At 43.5% G+C, this 18,294-nt stretch overlaps 1 protein-coding gene and 1 long non-coding RNA gene across 2 annotated transcripts in view; one reads left to right on the top strand and one right to left on the bottom strand.

The window, feature by feature from the left end:
- Window positions 1-9,661, top strand: part of LOC129658874 (protein lifeguard 2-like) — a 38,300-nt gene extending 28,639 nt beyond the window's left edge. Inside the window, exons 6-10 of the mRNA XM_055589715.1 lie at window positions 1,030-1,067; window positions 1,156-1,243; window positions 2,808-2,897; window positions 5,343-5,390; window positions 9,307-9,661. Of these exons, the coding sequence (XP_055445690.1) occupies window positions 1,030-1,067; window positions 1,156-1,243; window positions 2,808-2,897; window positions 5,343-5,390; window positions 9,307-9,459 (417 nt within the window). The 3' untranslated portion in view covers window positions 9,460-9,661. The remainder of the gene's footprint in view (window positions 1-1,029; window positions 1,068-1,155; window positions 1,244-2,807; window positions 2,898-5,342; window positions 5,391-9,306) is intronic.
- LOC129658876 (uncharacterized) lies at window positions 1,671-11,498 on the bottom strand. Its single transcript, XR_008717552.1, has 3 exons — window positions 11,032-11,498; window positions 10,230-10,340; window positions 1,671-2,032 (listed from the first exon to the last, which is right to left on the bottom strand). It is a non-coding gene; the product is annotated as an uncharacterized LOC129658876 (long non-coding RNA).
- Between the last annotated feature and the right edge of the window lie 6,796 nt (window positions 11,499-18,294).

Below are 18,294 nucleotides of genomic sequence, written 5' to 3'. Positions count from 1 at the left end.
GAGCACTGCCAACTGCAGTTCTCAGCGCCCTGCTGGACAGTCGTGGAGCCCGATGGTGGGCCTAGGCATACCATAACTGCCTTCTTGGTCTCATCCTCCGGCTTGACTGCCTCTGGTTCTCAGCTCCCCCATCTCCCATGCTGCCCCATCCCTGGTTCATGTGGACCAAGGGAACCCTCGGACCCCTATACAGTCCCCACACTGCCCCGGTGCAGCCCACTTCAGAGTTGAGGATTGGCACCTACCAGTTCAGCTGCGTGCTCTGTAGGTAAGTGTCCTCCAGCCCCACCCCCAGGTACTGAGGTCTCAATCCTCATCCCACATCTGAGGTTTGACACATTTTGTTCTCATTCAAGCACTATGGGAAAGGTCAGTACTGAAACAGTTGCTGAGGCGTTAATAGAACTAGCACGTCCTGCTCTGATAAAATGTTAAGATTTGTGTGGATGGTCCCATTTGATTAATGACAGTATGGTCTACAGATAAAGCTTGTACCTTGGTTTCTACATTCCTAATTAATAACATATTCAGTTTAACTTGGGCTTCCCTGGTGGCTCAGAGGTTAAAGTGTCTGCCTGGAATGTGGGAGATCTGGGTTCGATCCCTGGGTTGGGAAGATCCCCTGGAGAAGGAAATGGTAACCCACTCCAGTACTCTTGCCTGGAGAATCCCATGGAGGGAGGAGCCTGGTAGGCTACAGTCCACGGGGTTGCAAAGAGTCGGACACGACTGAGTGACTTCACCTTCACCTTCAGTTTAACTCACTGAATATGTTGAAAGTTACTATTGTATTCTAAGAACTTTTTACTCATATGAGAATTTTTTCTTGTCAGTCTTAGGGAGAACATTAAGAAAATGTTTATTTCCATTATTTCCATGTGGCATAGCCTATAGCTTTGTGCGCTAAGATCATGAATATTCCTGCTAGCTCCCTCTAACCTGGCAGAACACACATACCTCAAAGCGGCTCTTCTGGATTTGGCGCCTTGGGAAGCAGGCTTCTGATTTATTGTGAATTTTGTTTTTTAGACAGTTCTTCAAGGTTTGCTGCTAGGAACCGTGTCAGTGTAAGTCTTTGATACACATCTTTTCATTTGTGTGTGCGTGCTTTTCTTGTAATGTTACGTGAATGATAATCACAGTCTCTGGTTTTAGCTTCTATCACGTCGAGGAAGTGTTATGGGCAACAGGAGCGACTGCTCTGGTGACGCTATCACTCAGTTTATTTGCTCTTCAAACAAAAGTACGTATTTTTGAAGCAGCTTTCTGTCATAGGCAGTGTGTGATTATCTTCCTCTGCCCGTCCTGACCCACCCTGCTTCCTCCTCCCCCTGGCTGGCTGCTTTCTGTGGGCCTCACCTCCACTGAGCACTCGTCTTCTGCCTTCTGGCTTTCCTAGTGACCTTGCTAAAAACGTAAGAGGGGCTTCCCTGGAGGCCCAGTGGTTAAGACTTCGCCTTCCCGTGCAGGGGGTGTGGGTTCCATCTCTGGTCAGGGACCTGGGATCTCACACACCTCGCATACAAAAGAGAAAACATAAAGCAGAAGCAATACTGTAACAAAATTCAATAAAGACTTACAAAGATGGTCTGCATCAGAAAAAATTTTAAGTAAAAGGAAACAGGTAAAATTAATTTGAATGATATATTTCATTTAACCCAATATATATGAAGGGTTATTATTTCAACATTTAATCAATATAACAAAAGTAGTCATTTTACATTCTTTTTTTTTCCAAACTAAAATTCAAATCCAGTGTGTACTTTCTACTTGCAGCCATCTCAGTTTGAAGTAGCTCTATTTCCAGTGTTTATTAGACATGTATATTGAAAGCTCAGCTCTAGATGAATTTTCTTGGCAGACATCAGGGTCACCTGGAGAGCTTGTGAAACGTAGACTGCTGAACGCCACGCCTGGAATTGTGAAGACAAGGTCTGGGCTGGGGCTCAGTAACGTTCACTTCCCAGGCACTGCCGATGCTTCCGGCCCAAGAACCAGCCTCGGTGACCTGGTACTTTATTCTCTTGGTGTGCTGAAGGCAGGGAGTGATATAGGGAGATAGAGGAATTAGGAAAACCCGCTTGCAAGAAAACACATTGGATTCGAGGATCTTCTTTTGCTTCCTAATCCAATTTTTTTCAGGTCAGAAGATGCATATTCCTCTTTCTTTTAAAAATGCTAATCTTCTCTAAGCTGATTTGGTTATTGATTCATAAAAGCACATTAATAAATTCTAGGTTTACAAAAGGATCATTAAGTTTTGAAAGCTTAGTATATATATTTCACCTGAAATGTATACACTGAAATTGATACATACAAATGCGAGAAAGGTACCCAGTTAATATCTTTGTCTACTGAATGCCATTAATGTATTCTATGCACATGCTTTTAAAAATATGAATGATTATGATCATACTATACTTACAAATTTACATCCTACTTATTCAGTGTACATTTTTTATTAGGGAAAATTTTATAAAGATATACACACAAATAGAATATTTTAACAAACCCCCATGTGCCAATTACCTAATTTCAAAAACTGCAAATTTGTGGCTCCTGTTATTTCATCCATGCCTTATCTTTTCTCTCTCCTGAAGAAGCACGATACCTTTATGTAGTATTTTTCGGTGTGTAGGGCTAATGGATTTCCATGGTTCTCAGGATTAGCCAGGGTACATTGTTAGCAAATGGGCCAGTTTCTGCCTAGGGGATATGAGATATATCTCTAAATACCCTGAAATTCCTATGGATGATAATTGAATCGTTTTTTGTGTTTTTTTGTTTTTTTTTTTATGTTTCCTCAGTGGGATTTCACTTTGCTAAACGGAATGCTGTTTGTTTTACTCTTCGTACTTATCATCTATGGAATTATCTTAATCTTCATTCGAGCATATGTAAGTGGGCCCTCCGTTGAAACCCTCAGAGGACCGGTAGAATATCGGGTGAAGTGCTGGTTGTGTGGTGAAGCAGACACCAGATGGGTGAACCTTGCAAAGACACTGGTGGGAGAAAGGTCTATGAATAGCGTGGGGGTGACAAGGGCCGTAAGAGCTATCAGAACACGACAGCACATGTGAGACCCGTGGAGGAGAGGGACGTAAGAGGGGAGCTTGCTGGATGCCGTGCCGTCTAAGGAGGCTTTGGCAAGCCCATCAGGGGGTCCTGGGTCGCCCAGGAAGGCTCTGCTGCCCCCTACCAGTGATTGACAGGGGAAAGCATGACCCAGGAAGGAAACCGCAGTGGGTCGCACTGTGCGGCCACCAGGGCCCTGGTCAATTACATGCCCCTCCCCATAGCTGGAGGTCTCCAAGGTCGCCTGCCACACCTGTGTGGTGGGGGGACCATTGAGAGCAGGTCTGGGTGTGAAGATCGAGCTCCAACCTGAGACAACAGCTGTCCTCCCCTAAGAGAATCACGGAGGTGACCAACCCACAGGGCAGATCAGATTCCAACTTCCCTACATGGTGCTGCTTGTCTGAAGTAACGAGGGTGCAGAGATGGGCAAGCATGGATGGGCTTGCTTTTCTGACAGCAGCAGCCTAGAAGAAGCTCCTCGTTTTCCAATTCCAGCTTTCTTCCTTCCATTTTTTTTTTTTTGCTTTAATATATTCATTGCCTTCTTACTAGATATCATACATAGGCCTATATGTTTTTCACAAAGTCATCAAGGTTAATTCTCACAACATTCCTGAAAAGTACATATCTAATCTTATAGAAAAGAAAACAGGCTCAGAGAAATGAAAGAATTCACACTCCACACTGCACCCAGGGAGTAGATGACAGGAGTGGGGTTAGAGTGAGGTCTGTGTGATCTGGTGGTCACACCCTTTCCACCACACACACCGTCCGTGGACTGAGTCCGGTGTGCAAGTGGACAGGCGGAATGAGAAGGTCTGGCCCCACGTCTGGTAGGGGCCTGGAGTGGCCCCTGTATGGAGACCCTACTGGAAGCCAGGCTCACAGAGGACTGGCCTGGGGCTTGTGACCATCTGTCTAAAGCCCCAGGGCCAACTTGGTCCTGCTGCTGAATTAAAGAGTTTCTGTGGCAACAAGTGGTGTTGCTAAACGGACTTCAGACACAGAATCAGTATTTCTGCCTGGATTTTGGAGATAGACTCAAAGACGTCATAGATATGTCTTTAAAGGCCATAGTTCTCCATTTATTGTTACTGATGGTGGCACAGATACTGTAGTAATAATACACATATTTATGTGTTGGCTGGGTTCCTTACATCTTTACCATGCCACTCAGGAGCAGTTAAGAAACTGTATTTCCTACTAGATACATGAACCCTAGTTTGCATTCTAAATTTCCTGTCACAAATACAAATAATATATAATCTTAAGCATATGATTAAATGGAAGTCGGACAGCTAAGCATGCACGCCTGATGGGCCCTGGCAATTCCGAATCCTTCAGACTGCAGGTGCCAGCTGTCTTCTCACACCCAGCTCAGTCTGAGAACAGGGGGCCTCACGCAGTGTATTGCTGGCCCCTGGTTTCTCTTTTTCCTCAAGAACCTTCTCTGGTTAGCAGAGGTTCCCCATCTCTCATCCTGAGGAGTGAATGCCATTGTGTTTCTCAGATGATGTACACCACTTCCTTAGTCTCTTCTGCAGCATTTAGATCAGTTTGTCACATATGCTGATCAGGGCTGTTTTGGTGGCAAGGAACACATACCACTCAGATTGGCTCAAGGCACAGGCCCAGAGATGCTCATGGAGCTCCTAGATGGGAAGAAGAGCCAGAATTCACAGAAATGGAAACCCCACCGCCCTTTCTGGGTCATCTCAGCTTTAAAGCACTAGCTAATCCAGCTAGTGCTAATCACACAATGGCGGCCTGGATCCCTCTATCGTGAGAACTGATTTCTACCTGGCCCAGAGGATCTCTATGATCCTGATCCTGTAAGAGGTTCCTGGTCAGGCAAGAGATTCACTGCTGTTGGAGTGGCATCTCCCACCTCTCGTCAATCAGCTCTAGCAAGGCTGTGTGAGGGTCACAATATTCCCGGAGCTGAGGGGAGGGTACTCTTTCTAGAAGAGCTGTGTGGATGGGGCAAAAAAGGAAACATACTCAGTATATCCCATTTGCCTTACTATGCATGAGATGTTTAGTACTTGCTCGATGACCCTTACTTGATATACATAATGGCTAGTTTTCACCTCCTCGCTGAATGGAATTGAGTTGATACTGTCGACCGACTATGTTCAAGAGAAACTAATTTCCCCACAGCTTTGACTTTCTAAGCGTCTTATCTAACAGGAGTGACCTAAGTGACCCCCTGTGTTGTTCCCCACCTTGCTCTTAACATATCGTTGTATCCTTTCTTTTTGCAGTGGTTGCATCTATTGTATGCTGGACTTGGAACTGTGATCTTCTCACTCGTACGTCCATTTCTCCCTTTCTTTAATAAAGAATATGAATGTGCATTGACAGGGCCTTAAGACCTCTCCTAGGCCTGGAGTCAAGCGGAGTCAGTAATTTACTGGGAAGCCCTCCCGCTGACTTGCTCCTTCTTTCTTCTCATCCTCTTCCTTCTCCTTTTTACTTTTTATAAAGACAGTTCTTCTCAGAGTAGCTTTAGGTTCACAGTAAAACTGAAAGGAAGATACAGAGATTTCCCAGCCTCCATACAGGCATCACCATCCCCAATGTCAATATCTGCCACCAAAGTGTACCATTTACTACAATTGATGAACGAACCTACATTGATATATCACAATCACCCACATTAGGGTTCACTCTCTGGTGTTCTACATTCTACGGGTTTGGACAAATGTATAATGATATGTACCCATCATTGTAATACCATACAGAGTATTTTCACTGCTCGAAAAATCCTCTTTGCTCCTCCAAACTGATCCCCAACCCCTGGCAACCACTAATCAGGTTATCTTACTGTTTCCAAGTTTTGCCTTTTCCAGAATGTCATACAGTAGGAATCATATAGCATGAAGCCTTTTCAGATTGGCTTCTTTTACTTAGCATGTGCACTTAAAATTCCTCCATGTCTTCTCATGGCTTGGTAGCTCATCTCTCTTTAATGTTGAATAATATTCCACCATCTGGATGTACCACAATTTATTTATTCTTTCATCTACTGAGGGGCATCTTGTTTGCTCTCAAATTTTGGCAATTATGAATAAAGTTACTACAAACATCCGTGTGCAGGTTTTTGTGTGGATGGATGATTTCAGCTCCTTTGGGAAGATTCCAAGGAGCACATTTACTGGATCATACAGTAAGAGTATGTTCAGTTCTGTAAGACAGTATTCCAAAGTGGTTGCAATATTTGCATTCCCCACTAGCAGTATATGAGAGTTCCTGTTGCTTCATGTCCTCACCAACATGTGAGGTTATCCGTATTTCAGATTTTGGCCATTCTAATAGGTGCATAGTGGTACCTTATTGTTATTTTAATTTGCATTTTCCTGTTGACATAAGATGTAGAGCATCTTTTCATATGCTTATTTGCCATCTATATATCTTCTTTGGTGAGGTGTCTATTAAGTTCTTTGGCCCATTTGGTAATCAAGTTGTTTGTTTTCTTACTGTTGAGTTTTAAGAGTTCTTTGTATATTTAGGGTAACAGTCCTTTATGTTTCTCTTGCAAATAATTTCTCTCAGTTTGTAGCTTGTATTATCATTCTCTTCACATTGTCTTTCACAGAGCAGAAAATATTAATTTTAATGAAGCCTAATTTACCCATTACTTCTTTAATGGATAATACTTTTGGTGTCATATTTAAGAAACTATCACCATACCAAAGGTCATCTAGATTTCCTCCTATGCTACCTCCTAGGAGTTATATGTTCTACATATAAGTCTATTATTCATTATTTTTTAAAATTTATTTATTTAATTTTTTTGACCATGGTGCATGGTATGCAGGATCTTGAGCAGGTATTGATTCTGCGCCCCCTGCAGTGGAAGCACAGAGTCTTAACCATCGGACTGTCAGGGAAGTCCCTGTTATGAGCAATTGTGTGAAAGATGTAAGATCCGTGTCTAGATCCTTTTTTTTTTTTTTGGCATGTGGATGCCCAGTTGTTTCAGCACCATCTGTTGAAGAGACTAGTATTGCCTTTGCTCTTTATTCTCTTCTGCTGATCTATATATTCATTAAGTCTTTATCTTGATTACAACTTTCTAGTCAATGTTGTTGTCTGGTAGCATCAGTCCTCCAACTTTGTTTTTCTCCTCCAGTATCATGTTGGTTATTCTGGGTCTTTTGTCTCTCCATATCAATTTTAGCAGTGGTCTGTCAATATCCACGAAATAACTTGCTAGGGTTTTGACTGGGGTTGTGTTGAATCTATAGATGAAGTTGGGAACAACTGATATTTGACAATATTGAGTCTTTCTATCCATGAACATGGAATGTTTCTCCATTTATTTAGTTCTTCCCTAATCCCATTTGTCAGAGCTTTATAGTTTTCCTCATACAGTTCTTGTACATATTTTGTTAGATTTATATCTAAGTATTTACTTTTTTTGGATGCTAGTGGAAATGTTTTTGTGCTTTAATCTCCAGTTTCACTCATTCACTGCTGGCATATAGGAAATCAATTGACTGCTGTATAGTAACTTTGTATCCTACAACCTTATTATGATTGTTCATTGAACCCCTAAATGTGCCTGGGGCTGCAAATCTTGATCAGGGCTTCCCCTTGAGCTGGCTGTCTCTGGCATGGTGTCCTGAGTCCTCTTTCCCTGGGGCCAGGGGGCAAATAGCTTGATCCCAGCTCACTTTCCTCTCCCACTTCCCTGTCTGCCTTCAAACGCATACCCTCACCAGGGAGGTGCACTCTGCACTCCTCACTACCAACACATGAAATGATTAGGAGTCATTATCTCTCTTACAAGAAGAAATAAGATAAAGTCAGCAGTTCTTAGGGGGGAGGGAGAAAGAAAAGCACTTTTCCATAGAAGTTAGGACTCCGGGGTGACAGATGGAGGCTAGGGGCAAGGCTGGAAGCTCAGCTGCTGGGGGCCTTTTTTTAAGGATGACCAATTGTCCTGGTTTGCCTGGGACTGAGGGGTTACTGAAGACACATGAAGTCCCTGGGCAAACTGGAGTGGTTGGTTCATTCTAGCTTTTTCTGCACAAAGTTGCTGAAATCAGACATTGGGAGGGGGAGGATAAGTGGGATGGGACTCAGTGGTCCAGGCGAGGGAGCTGCCTTGGCAACCCCCAGCCTCAGGTTTGACTCCCTTCTCTACCACTTGCCACAGAGTGATCTTCCCTTCTTGGAGGCTCTGTTAATCTCATCTGCCTCAGCTAGGTCGTTCCTACTTTATATGAGATGATGTCTATCATGAACGGATAAGAGGCTACCTAGAAGGTGCCCAATTCTTCCTTTTCCTCATGTTCTTTTTTCCTCTTCCCCTCTTCATTCTTAGAAGCCTGAGTGGGAACCAGGACCCAGGGAGAGCTGGTAACCTGAACTACTGGGGATGGGTTTCACTGTAGTGGCTGTTGTTCTAAAACGGCTTATTTTCAAGAATCTTTAAAACCCCAAGAACTCCCTGTAGTGCCAAGGTTGCCCCGCTGCCTCACGGCACTGGACTCCGAGTCCGCAGTCTGGATAGAAAGGCCCGAGGAGCTGCCTGTTTTCCCTTCCTCCCTCTAACGCACTTGTGCTGCCCACATTTGCTCACTTTGCAACAAACACAAGGGTGAGAGGGCTCTCCGACTTTCTTCTTGATGTTTAAGAAGCCTGTAATTTTACCTACCACAGCTGAGCTAAGACGTTTAATTGGGGGTTATTTAACCATACATAAATCTTCTCCTCATTCTATTTTGGAAATACTGACATCATCACAAAGCCATCTCCAATGTCAAGCTTTGAAAAATGCTATCACCCAAAGGAGAGTCCAGAACTACTGCCGTGGGTAATGTGTCAGGGAACCATCTGTTTCTTCCTTCTTTGTTTTCAGTGAGAACATACTGGAAAGTCACAAACACAGGGCATTTTGTAGTTTCTCTCTGTGTCCAATCGGCCCACCTGGTCCACGTCACTGATGAGAGGCACAGAGGTTTCTGGACTTGGAAGGAAAGGAGGGGTCACAGATTTGGTCCTACTGGCTTCAGGAGAGTGAAGCGCTTGCTTTAATAGATAGAGCACCAACCTGGGGAGATTGTGAATGATTGAGGCTCTAAGAATAACATCTCTAGCTACAAATTTACTTTTAGTGATATATTTACTGATGGTAAGATGCTTTCCAGGTAATCTCAGGACACTTCTTTGATCAAAATGTACACTTTAAGTAGCTAATTCTTCTTTCTTTTCTTTAAGTACTTGGTGATGGATGTGCAGCTGATGGTGGGAGGGCGCCATCATCATTCTGACCTGGACCCTGAAGAGTATGTTTTTGCTGCCCTGAACATCTACATGGACATAATCAACCTTTTCCTTTTTATTTTGCAACTGATTGGAATGGGACGGTAGTCACATGGGCAAGGCTGGCTCATGCTGAAGAGAGGGAAGGAGGGACGGCTGTGAAGACTGCAGAGGTTATCACTCCATAAGTCCCTCTATTTTAAAAAATAATTTTAAAAATACTTTTTTTTCTTGTCAAATGAAAGCAAGCATTTGGTAGATAGTAGCTATAGCTGTTATATATTTTTTAGTTCCAGTGTTACATTACAAAACTTTCTGGTGGACATTTTCTGATTTTTATAAATTTAAAAGATGAGTACATAACTGCATACTAACAAATATTTGTAAGATGCTCATTACTTTGTTGAAGTTTTCCAGGTACTACTTAAAACTGTAAACAATGTCTGTCTACATGAATAAAACTGATTATAGAAACCTATATTTACTCCATTCTCTTCTCTTGATGTGGACATTTGGTGGGAATATTTTGCCATCTGACTTAAGAGTAAGGTGAACCAAAGAAGTCTGCCTTTCTCTAGGGTTCAAGTCAGACTGGAGAAGTAAATTCTATCTTGAGAGATCTGTTTCTATCTCAAACAAACATCTGCTCCCAGGCCAACCTTTGAGGTCTGAACTACTTCCGTGTCTGGCAGGAAGATAAGCGGGGGCCATTTCTAGCCTGGATGGATTGTGCGGGGGATAGGATGGGGAAATCAGATGACATCTTCTAGTCTCTCTGGATTTATCGTGGAGCTTTATTTCTAGGTTTAACTGAACACACAGACCTCAGATAAGACACATGGACTTAAGCAACAAGCCCTACAGTCACATACACCCACCTGAATTTGATGACCTGTTCCAAATTAGCCATATCTCCACTCCTGCGGTAGAATTTCTTTCTAGTGTTTGTCCTCTTATTACCAGCAAAGTCCTGAAGATTGATGTAACCTCTGAAATGTGAGCAAGTAGCAGAGAAAGGGACTTTACAGCCACCCAGAAAAAAAAAAAAAAAAATCTAGGGCCCTGTAAAGATCCTGGGTGGGGTTGTCTCAACAAATATCACCATGCGCACATATACCGGCCAAAGTCATGGGGAACTACTTCCATACGAGAAAGCAAATTCCCCTGGGAAGCTTGAGGTTTGCATATTCTTCTGGCATCAAAACAACCTTCCTGCATATTATAGGGACACCTGGTCAATTTACTTCTCCATTGACATTTCTGCTGTCCCCACACATTAGACATTTGTTGCCTCAGCAATGCTCCCAACAGAGTCCACTCTGAGTCTACTGTACGTGCCATCACATGGAAGTCTATTATTATATTGTATTTAGATTGATAGTCATTTAGTTGTGTCTGACTTGTTGTGACCTCATGGACTGTAGCCTGCCAGGCTCCTGTGTCCATGGGGATTTTCCAGGTAAGAATACTGGAGTGGGTTGCCATGCCCTCTTGCAGGGGATCTTCCCAACCCAGGGATCAAACCCAGGTCTCCTGCATTGCAGGCGGATTCTTTACCATCTGGGCCACCAGGGAAGCCCCTGGTGGTGACTCAGTGGTGACTCAATTAAAAGAGATTCTAACACTCCTATGACAAACTTTTGACTTCTGCATTTAATAAGGACTCTGAGCAAGACATACCTTTTAGGGTCAGCCTATGAAATGAGTAATTACTTTGCTCTCAATGATAGAAATTCATCTTTTGAGAAGACAGTCCATGATTTGCCCGTGATGGGTAGCACATCTGTAAATCAACCCAAGGTGTCCGGAATGTGGCAATGGAAGCTTAAAGAAAAAGAATCCATAGAAAAATTTAGGTTATACTTTCATAATGCCCACAAATGCTGGGCCTATAATTTACTTTTAACTTTTGTTCTTTGTGTTATCCCAAATGGGTATTCCCTCATTTAGCTTTAGGCATGGTTTGCTGAGCAAATCTATCATACACAAATGGACCCTGGTGAAACTACTCATGTTAAAGGCTAGTATGCTGTTAGCCATGGCACTTCTAACACTGGTATGTCACTTAAAGAATATCAATGGCCCAAATGCCATGCCATGCGTTTGACACAAATGTTGGCAGTTTTGGTATCTTTTGCTTAATCAAAGTCCTTGAAACGAATGAACTGCTGAAAATGTAAAATCATCAATGGTTTGCAAGTTGTAGGACTCTGATAACTCATAATGCACTAAGGAAACGTTTATCTGATTGTTGCGCTAAAGCAGGGGTCAGCAAATGGACAACACATGCCAAGTTTAGCCTGTTACCTTTTAGATTTTTAAAATTTTATTTTGAAATAATTATAGATTTACAGGAAGTTGCAAAGGTACTTCAGAGAGTGTACTCTTGCCCCCTAGTGGTTCTCTCTTACATAATGTACAATATCAAAACCAGCGAACCGACACTGGGTGTATCTATGTATAGCTGTCACTTTATCACACGTACACTCATGTAGCCCCTATGGTAACCAAGATGCAGACTGCACCATCACCACAGAGGTCCTCTTTCTATCCCTTTAGATAGACACACACACCTCCCTTGCCCTCCAACATCCCTGACTCGTGGTAACCACCTGTCGTTTAAAAATGTTAAATGGATGAAGCCATACAGTGTGCGACATTTTGAGATGATTTTAACTCAGAACGCCCCTGAGATCCATTCCAGTTGTTACAAGCTGTGTCACTAGTTCATCCTTTAAATATTCCATTTACTGCAGTAAAGCATGCCGTTAATACAAGACATTCTGGTGGACTTCAGTCTGCTATGAACAATTGTGTACAGGTTTTGTGGACCTAAATTTTCACTTCTCTGTCATCAGTGTCCAACAGTTGATGCTTGGTCATATGGTTAGTGTAGTTGGTTTTTAGCAAAACTATTCAGCTATTTCCCAGGGAGGCTGTACTGTCTTACATCCCCACAGGCAGTGTATGAGTGATCCAGCTGCATCCTTGGCAGCACTTGGTGTTGATACCACTAACCACTTGAGCCATCCTGATACGTGTGTAGTGTGCCTTGTGTTAATCCCGCAGTCGTGTTTGACTCTGCGACCTCATAGACTATAGCTCGCCAGGCTCCTCTGTCCATGGAGTTCTCCAAGCAAGAATACTGGAGTGGGTTGCCATTTCCTTCTCCAGTAGCGTGTCTCACTATGGTTTAAACACGCATTTCCTACTCAGTAGGGATGTTAACATTTTTTTCAGGTGCTTATTTGTTAGCCATACATACGTCTTCTTTGGTGAAATGTCTTTTTTCCATTTTATATTGGATTGTCTATCTTTTTACTGTTTAGAGAGTTCTTTATATATTCTAGATATGTGGTTCGCAAACATTTTCTCGCAGTCTATAGCTCGACTTTTTCATCTTCTTCATAAGGTCTTTTGCAGAACAAAGCTTTACATTTTGATTAGGTCCAACTTATAAATTTTTCCTTTTATGGATCATGCTTTTGGTACCAAGTGTAAGATCCTTTGCTTAACCTAGAATGTAAAGATATTGTTATTTTTTCTGGTTTTTTTTCAAAAGTTTTATATTATCTATGATCTAGTTCAAGTTTTGTATAGTGTGTGATTCAGTGGTTCATATTTTTGCCTGCCTTATTTACCAGCACCGTCCCTCCTCTGTTGTAGCATCGTTGTACATTTGTCAAAATCAGTTGATGATATGGGAAGGAGGCTATTTTTGATTCTCCATTCTATCAATGTGTGTGTCTATCCCTCCATCAGTATCAGTTTTGATTACTGTAGTTTTGCAAATGGGTAGAATGACTTTTCCCACTTTTTCCTTTTCAAAATAGTTTTAGCTGTTTCAGTTCCTTTGCCTTGCCATATTTTTAGAATACTTCACAATTTCAGAATTATTTACAGCTATAGGAAAATATTGCTGGGCTTTCCTAAAGTTGCTAATAAACAACTGAACCAAACCCAGGCATTTTGTGGACTGAGACCCCTGAGGAAGCCAGTGGTTTTTCTTTAGTAAATGAAGATATATACAAAATATCCCCCAAAGATAGCTACTGATTTTTCACGTAGTCAAAATACTTGTTGCAGCAGTCAGGCTGGCTATGCTCTCTAACTTACCGTTTGTTTGACTTGCAAGGCCTGTTGGGTCCATGTTGGTTACTAGGCAACCCACCCCAAAGTGGAGATGTCACATCAGTGACATCAGTGACTCCCAAGGCCTCCAGGGGTCAGGCATTCAGTTTCAAGAAGAGCCTAGGAGCCAACTGGAGTACTGGGTGGCTGTGTCAGGCAGGCTGCAATGTTATGCTGGGAAATGGCTTGAGTACTTGGGCTGCTACCAAGTCTTTAACAAAAGGAGTGATTTCACTTTCTCTTGTTGGACTTCTTTATTGTTTCATCTGGACCACAGGAGAGGGGACAAAGAAACAGAATGGGAAGGGACTCAGGCCCCATTCTCACCTCGATGCATGTTCAGTTCAGTTGCTCAGTTGTGTCCGACTCTATGTGACCCCATGAATCGCAGCACGCCAGGCCTCCCTGTCCATCAACAACTCGCAGAGTTTACCCAAACCCATGTCCATCAAGTCGGTGATGCCATCCAGCTATCTCATACCCTGTCGTCCCCTTCTCCTCCTGCCTCCAATCCCTCCCAGCATCAGGGTCTTTTCCAATGAGTCAACTCTTCACATGAGGTGGCCAAAATATTGGAGTTGCAGCTTCAACATCAGTCCTTCCAATGAACACCCAGGACTGATCTCCTTTAGGATAGACTGGTTGGATCTCCTTGCAGTCCATGGGACTCTCAAGAGTCTTCTCCAACACCACAGTTCAAAAGCATCAATTCTTTGGTGCTCAGCTTTCTTCACAGTCCAACTCTCACATCCATACATGACCATTGGAAAAACCATAGCCTTGACTAGACAGACCTTTGTTGGCAAAGTAATGTCTCTGCTTTTGAATATGCTGTCTAGGTTGGTCGTAACTTTCCTTTCAAAGAGTAAGCGTCTTTTAATTTTATGGCTGCAATCACCATCTGCAGTGATTTTGGAGCCCAGAAAAATTAAGTCTGACACTGTTTCCACTGGTTCCGCATCTACTTCCCATGAAGTGATGGGACTAGATGCCATGTTCTTAGTTTTCTGAATGAGCTTTAAGCCAGCTTTTTCACTCTCCTCTTTCACTTTCATCAAGAGGCTTTTGAGTTTCTCTTCACTTTCTGCCATAAGGGTGGTGTCATCTGCATATCTGAGGTGTTTGATATTTCTCCCGGCAATCTTGATTCCAGCTTGTGCTTCTTCCAGTCCAGCGTTTCTCATGATGTACTCTGCATATAAGTTAAATAAGCAGGGTGATAATATACAGCCTTGATGTATTCCTTTTTCTATTTGGAACTAGCCTGTTGTTCCATGTCCAGTTCTAACTGTTGCTTCCTGACCTGCATATAGGTTTCTCAAGAGGCAGGTCAGGTGGTCTGGTATTCCCATCTCTTGAATTTTCCACAGTTTATTGTGACCCACACAGTCAAAGGCTTTGGCATAGTCAATAAAGCAAAAATAGATGTTCTTCTGGAACTCTCTTGCTTTTTTGATGATCCAGTGGATGTTGGCAATTTGACCTCTGGTTCCTCTGCCTTTTCTAAAACCAGCTTGAACATCTGGAAGCTCATGGTTCACGTATTGCTGAAGCCTGGCTTGGAGAATTTTGAGCATTACTTTACTAGCGTGTGAGATGAGTGCAATTGTGCGGTAGTTTGAGCATTCTTTGTCATTGCCTTTCTTTGGGATTGGAATGAAAACTGACCTTTTCCAGTCCTGTGGCCACTGCTGAGTTTTCCAAATTTGCTGGCATATTGAGTGCAGCACTTTCACAGCATCATCTTTTAGGATTTGAAATAGCTCAACTGGAATTCCATCACCTCCACTAGCTTTGTTCATAGTGATGCTTCCTAAGGTCCACTTGACTTCGCAATCCAGGATGTCTGGCTCTAGGTGAGTGATCACACCATCATGATTATCTGGGTCGTGAAGATCTTTTTTCCACAGTTCTTCTGTGAACTGAAGCAGGGCAAAGGCTAGTAGAGTTTTGCCAAGAGAATGTGCTGGTCACAGCAAACACCCTCTTCCAACAATACAAGAGAAGACTCTACACATGGACAGCACCAGATGGTCAACACCAAAATCAGACTGACGCATGTAGCAGTCCCTAGGTAAGAACAGCCCCACTGACTCTTATGCGACAGGGACCTGTGGGCACATAACATGTCAATTCCATTAGACCTTCAGAGCTGGGAGCAACGTGACTTTCTATCAGCCAAAGAGCTCCACTACAAGGGAAGCCTCCCTTCTCCACTAAGGAGAAATTCCCTTTTCCGAGCTGAAGAGTCTAAACTGTGTGAGTCAGGAGCTATAAACAAAAGGTGGCAAATGGATGCCACATCACCTTGTCCCTTAGCTGAGAGGGTAAGGAAGCTAGGGGTGGGGGAGGTAGGCTGCTGGGTGGGAAACTTAATTGTTTTGGTCTTTTCCCCCACCCCCACCCCTTGCTCCCTGCCAGTGCCTGAAAACCTGCAAAACTCTCTCTCCTATGGCAGTGGTGATGCCTGCCAGTATCAGAGGAAACTAGTCCAGGGGCTTCTTTCTTCTTCACGTGCACCTCTGTGCTCAGCCTGTAGTCCTTGGCACCTTCTGTCCCTCACAGGCACTGCTGGCCCTTTGTCATGAAAGCATTCCTTCTTGTCTGCATACCGGAGTTGGCAACAATCAAGGCATATTAGGACAGTTTGTTTCAACCCTATTTCCACCATTCAGCCTGTAAACATTAACTCAACTCCTGTTCAGTAAAAGCTAGGCCAGTGGGGACACTTGTCCTCCCCCCATCTTTAATCCATCTTGATTGACAGCACTGACTACCAGACTGATTCCAGGGAATCTAATATTCCCAAACCTGGCCCAATGGTTCCCCTTCCAGAAAAGCGTCTGTCAGCATTCCAATCCTTGCTGCTGAAACCATCTGAGGTTTGACTTTATCCAGTAAGTTAGCCTGTCAGTTTTGTGGATGCTGACGGAAGACACAGGATCCTTGATCAGAGGCCTGTGCAGCATGCAGAGTGAGTATCTGCATATTTATGTCCGTTTTCCAGGTCCCTAGTTCCCACAGGCAACACCGTAGGCCTGGATGAACGCCAAGCACGCAGCGGTCTGTGTCACAGCTGAGGAAGAGAGAGCAAGAAATCCAACACTTTTACAGCAAACCTGCTTCTTGTCCCCAAGCTTACTAGAGATATAAATGCTGAGAAGTGGCTCAGGCAAACCCCTCATCAGTTCTCGTAGTCTTGGCACACTCAGCAAGATGTGTAGGCACTTCAGAGGCCCAGGAGAACTGGACTGTCTCATCCCATAACTACCATTTTCTGTACTGTTTACTCCTCATGAATCTTTCTCCCAGCTTGTCTGTGAACTGATGCCTTGTAAAGGCTAGGCTGGCTAAGAGATGATATCTATATCCTGATCAGGAATATTTTCAAGTTACAGTTTTAAAGACTGAATAAAAGTAATTTATTCATAAGTTTGGCCACCACTCAGTTGGTTGAGAGAAGGAAATGGCAAACCACTCCAGTATTCTTGCCTGGAGAATTCCGTGGACAGAGGAGTCTGGTGGGCTGCTGTCCATGGGGTCGCACAGAGTTGGACACAACTGAAGCGACTTAGCATGCATGCATGCATTGGAGAAGGAAATGGCAACCAACTCCAGTATTCTTGCCTGGAGAATCCCAGGGACAGGGGAGCCTGGTGGGCTGCCGCCTATGGGGTTGCACAGTCGGACACGACTGAAGTGACTTAGCAGCAGCAGCAGTGTGTCAGCCACTTGTCATTCCTAAGTACAACAGAGAGCTAAATTTAGGAAACTCTTCTGGTCCATCTTTCTTTAAGCATGACTAGACCCAGTTCTTAGAAGAATGATCACATAATAATCTAGAAAGACCTGCTTCTGCTAAGTCACTTCAGTTGTGTCTGACTCTGTGCGACCCCATAGACGGCAGCCCACCAGGCTCCCCCGTCCCTGGGATTCTCCAGGCAAGAACACTGGAGTGGGTTGCCATTTCCTTCTCCAATGCATGAGAGTGGAAAGTGAAAGTGAAGTCACTCAGTCGTGTCTGACTCTTAGCAACCCCATGGGCTGCAGCCCACCAGGCTCCTCCTTCCGTGGGATTTTCCAGGCAAGAGTACTGGAGTGGGGTGCCATTGCCTACTCACATCTTTCCAGAAAGAAATCTACTGGAGAGAAGGGGATAATGACTGACAAGGCAGTAACATACTGTTGCTAGGTGATGACCTTGTAATTACAACCACAGCCCAGGGCTAAGATACAATTACTACTCAGCCCCAGAGCCAAGCACATGAATGCTTTTCTCCTATGGAGTTTAATTTCAGCCTGAAAAAGGAAAAAACCCAAATTGGTATTATCATGTGATATTTAGATTCTAAAATTTTACTCTTTACTAATTTACTAACTGTAACTTTTCAAATTATGACCAAATTTCAGTAAGTCTGAGACTGTAATTTCATAACAGGTAAGCCACAGTACGTGCTATGTCACTTCAGTTGAATCCGACTCTTTGTGACTCGATGGGTTGACTGTAGCCCACGAGGCTCCTCTGTCCATAAGATTCTCCAGGCAAGAATACGGGAGTGGGTTGCCATTTCCTCCTCCAGGGGATCTTCCCGACCCAGGGATCTAATCCTGTCTCAAGCACTGGCATGGGGCTTCTTTACCACTGAGCCACTAGATTTTAATTTCATTAACGTCAGCAACATGATCCAAGGACTAAAAAGGGAACAGAAATGAGATCAGTGGCTGTAATAAACAATATTTAAGGAGTAATTCTGCATACTGACACTGGAGTTAAGCTTGGGATCCACAAACTGACAGGCACAAATGAAACGA

This window comes from Bubalus kerabau, chromosome 8, assembly GCF_029407905.1.
Source record: "Bubalus kerabau isolate K-KA32 ecotype Philippines breed swamp buffalo chromosome 8, PCC_UOA_SB_1v2, whole genome shotgun sequence".
Classification (NCBI taxonomy): domain Eukaryota; kingdom Metazoa; phylum Chordata; class Mammalia; order Artiodactyla; family Bovidae; genus Bubalus; species Bubalus kerabau.
The sequence above is the reverse complement of the archived record's forward strand: the minus strand, read 5'-3'. Positions and strand labels throughout refer to the sequence as shown.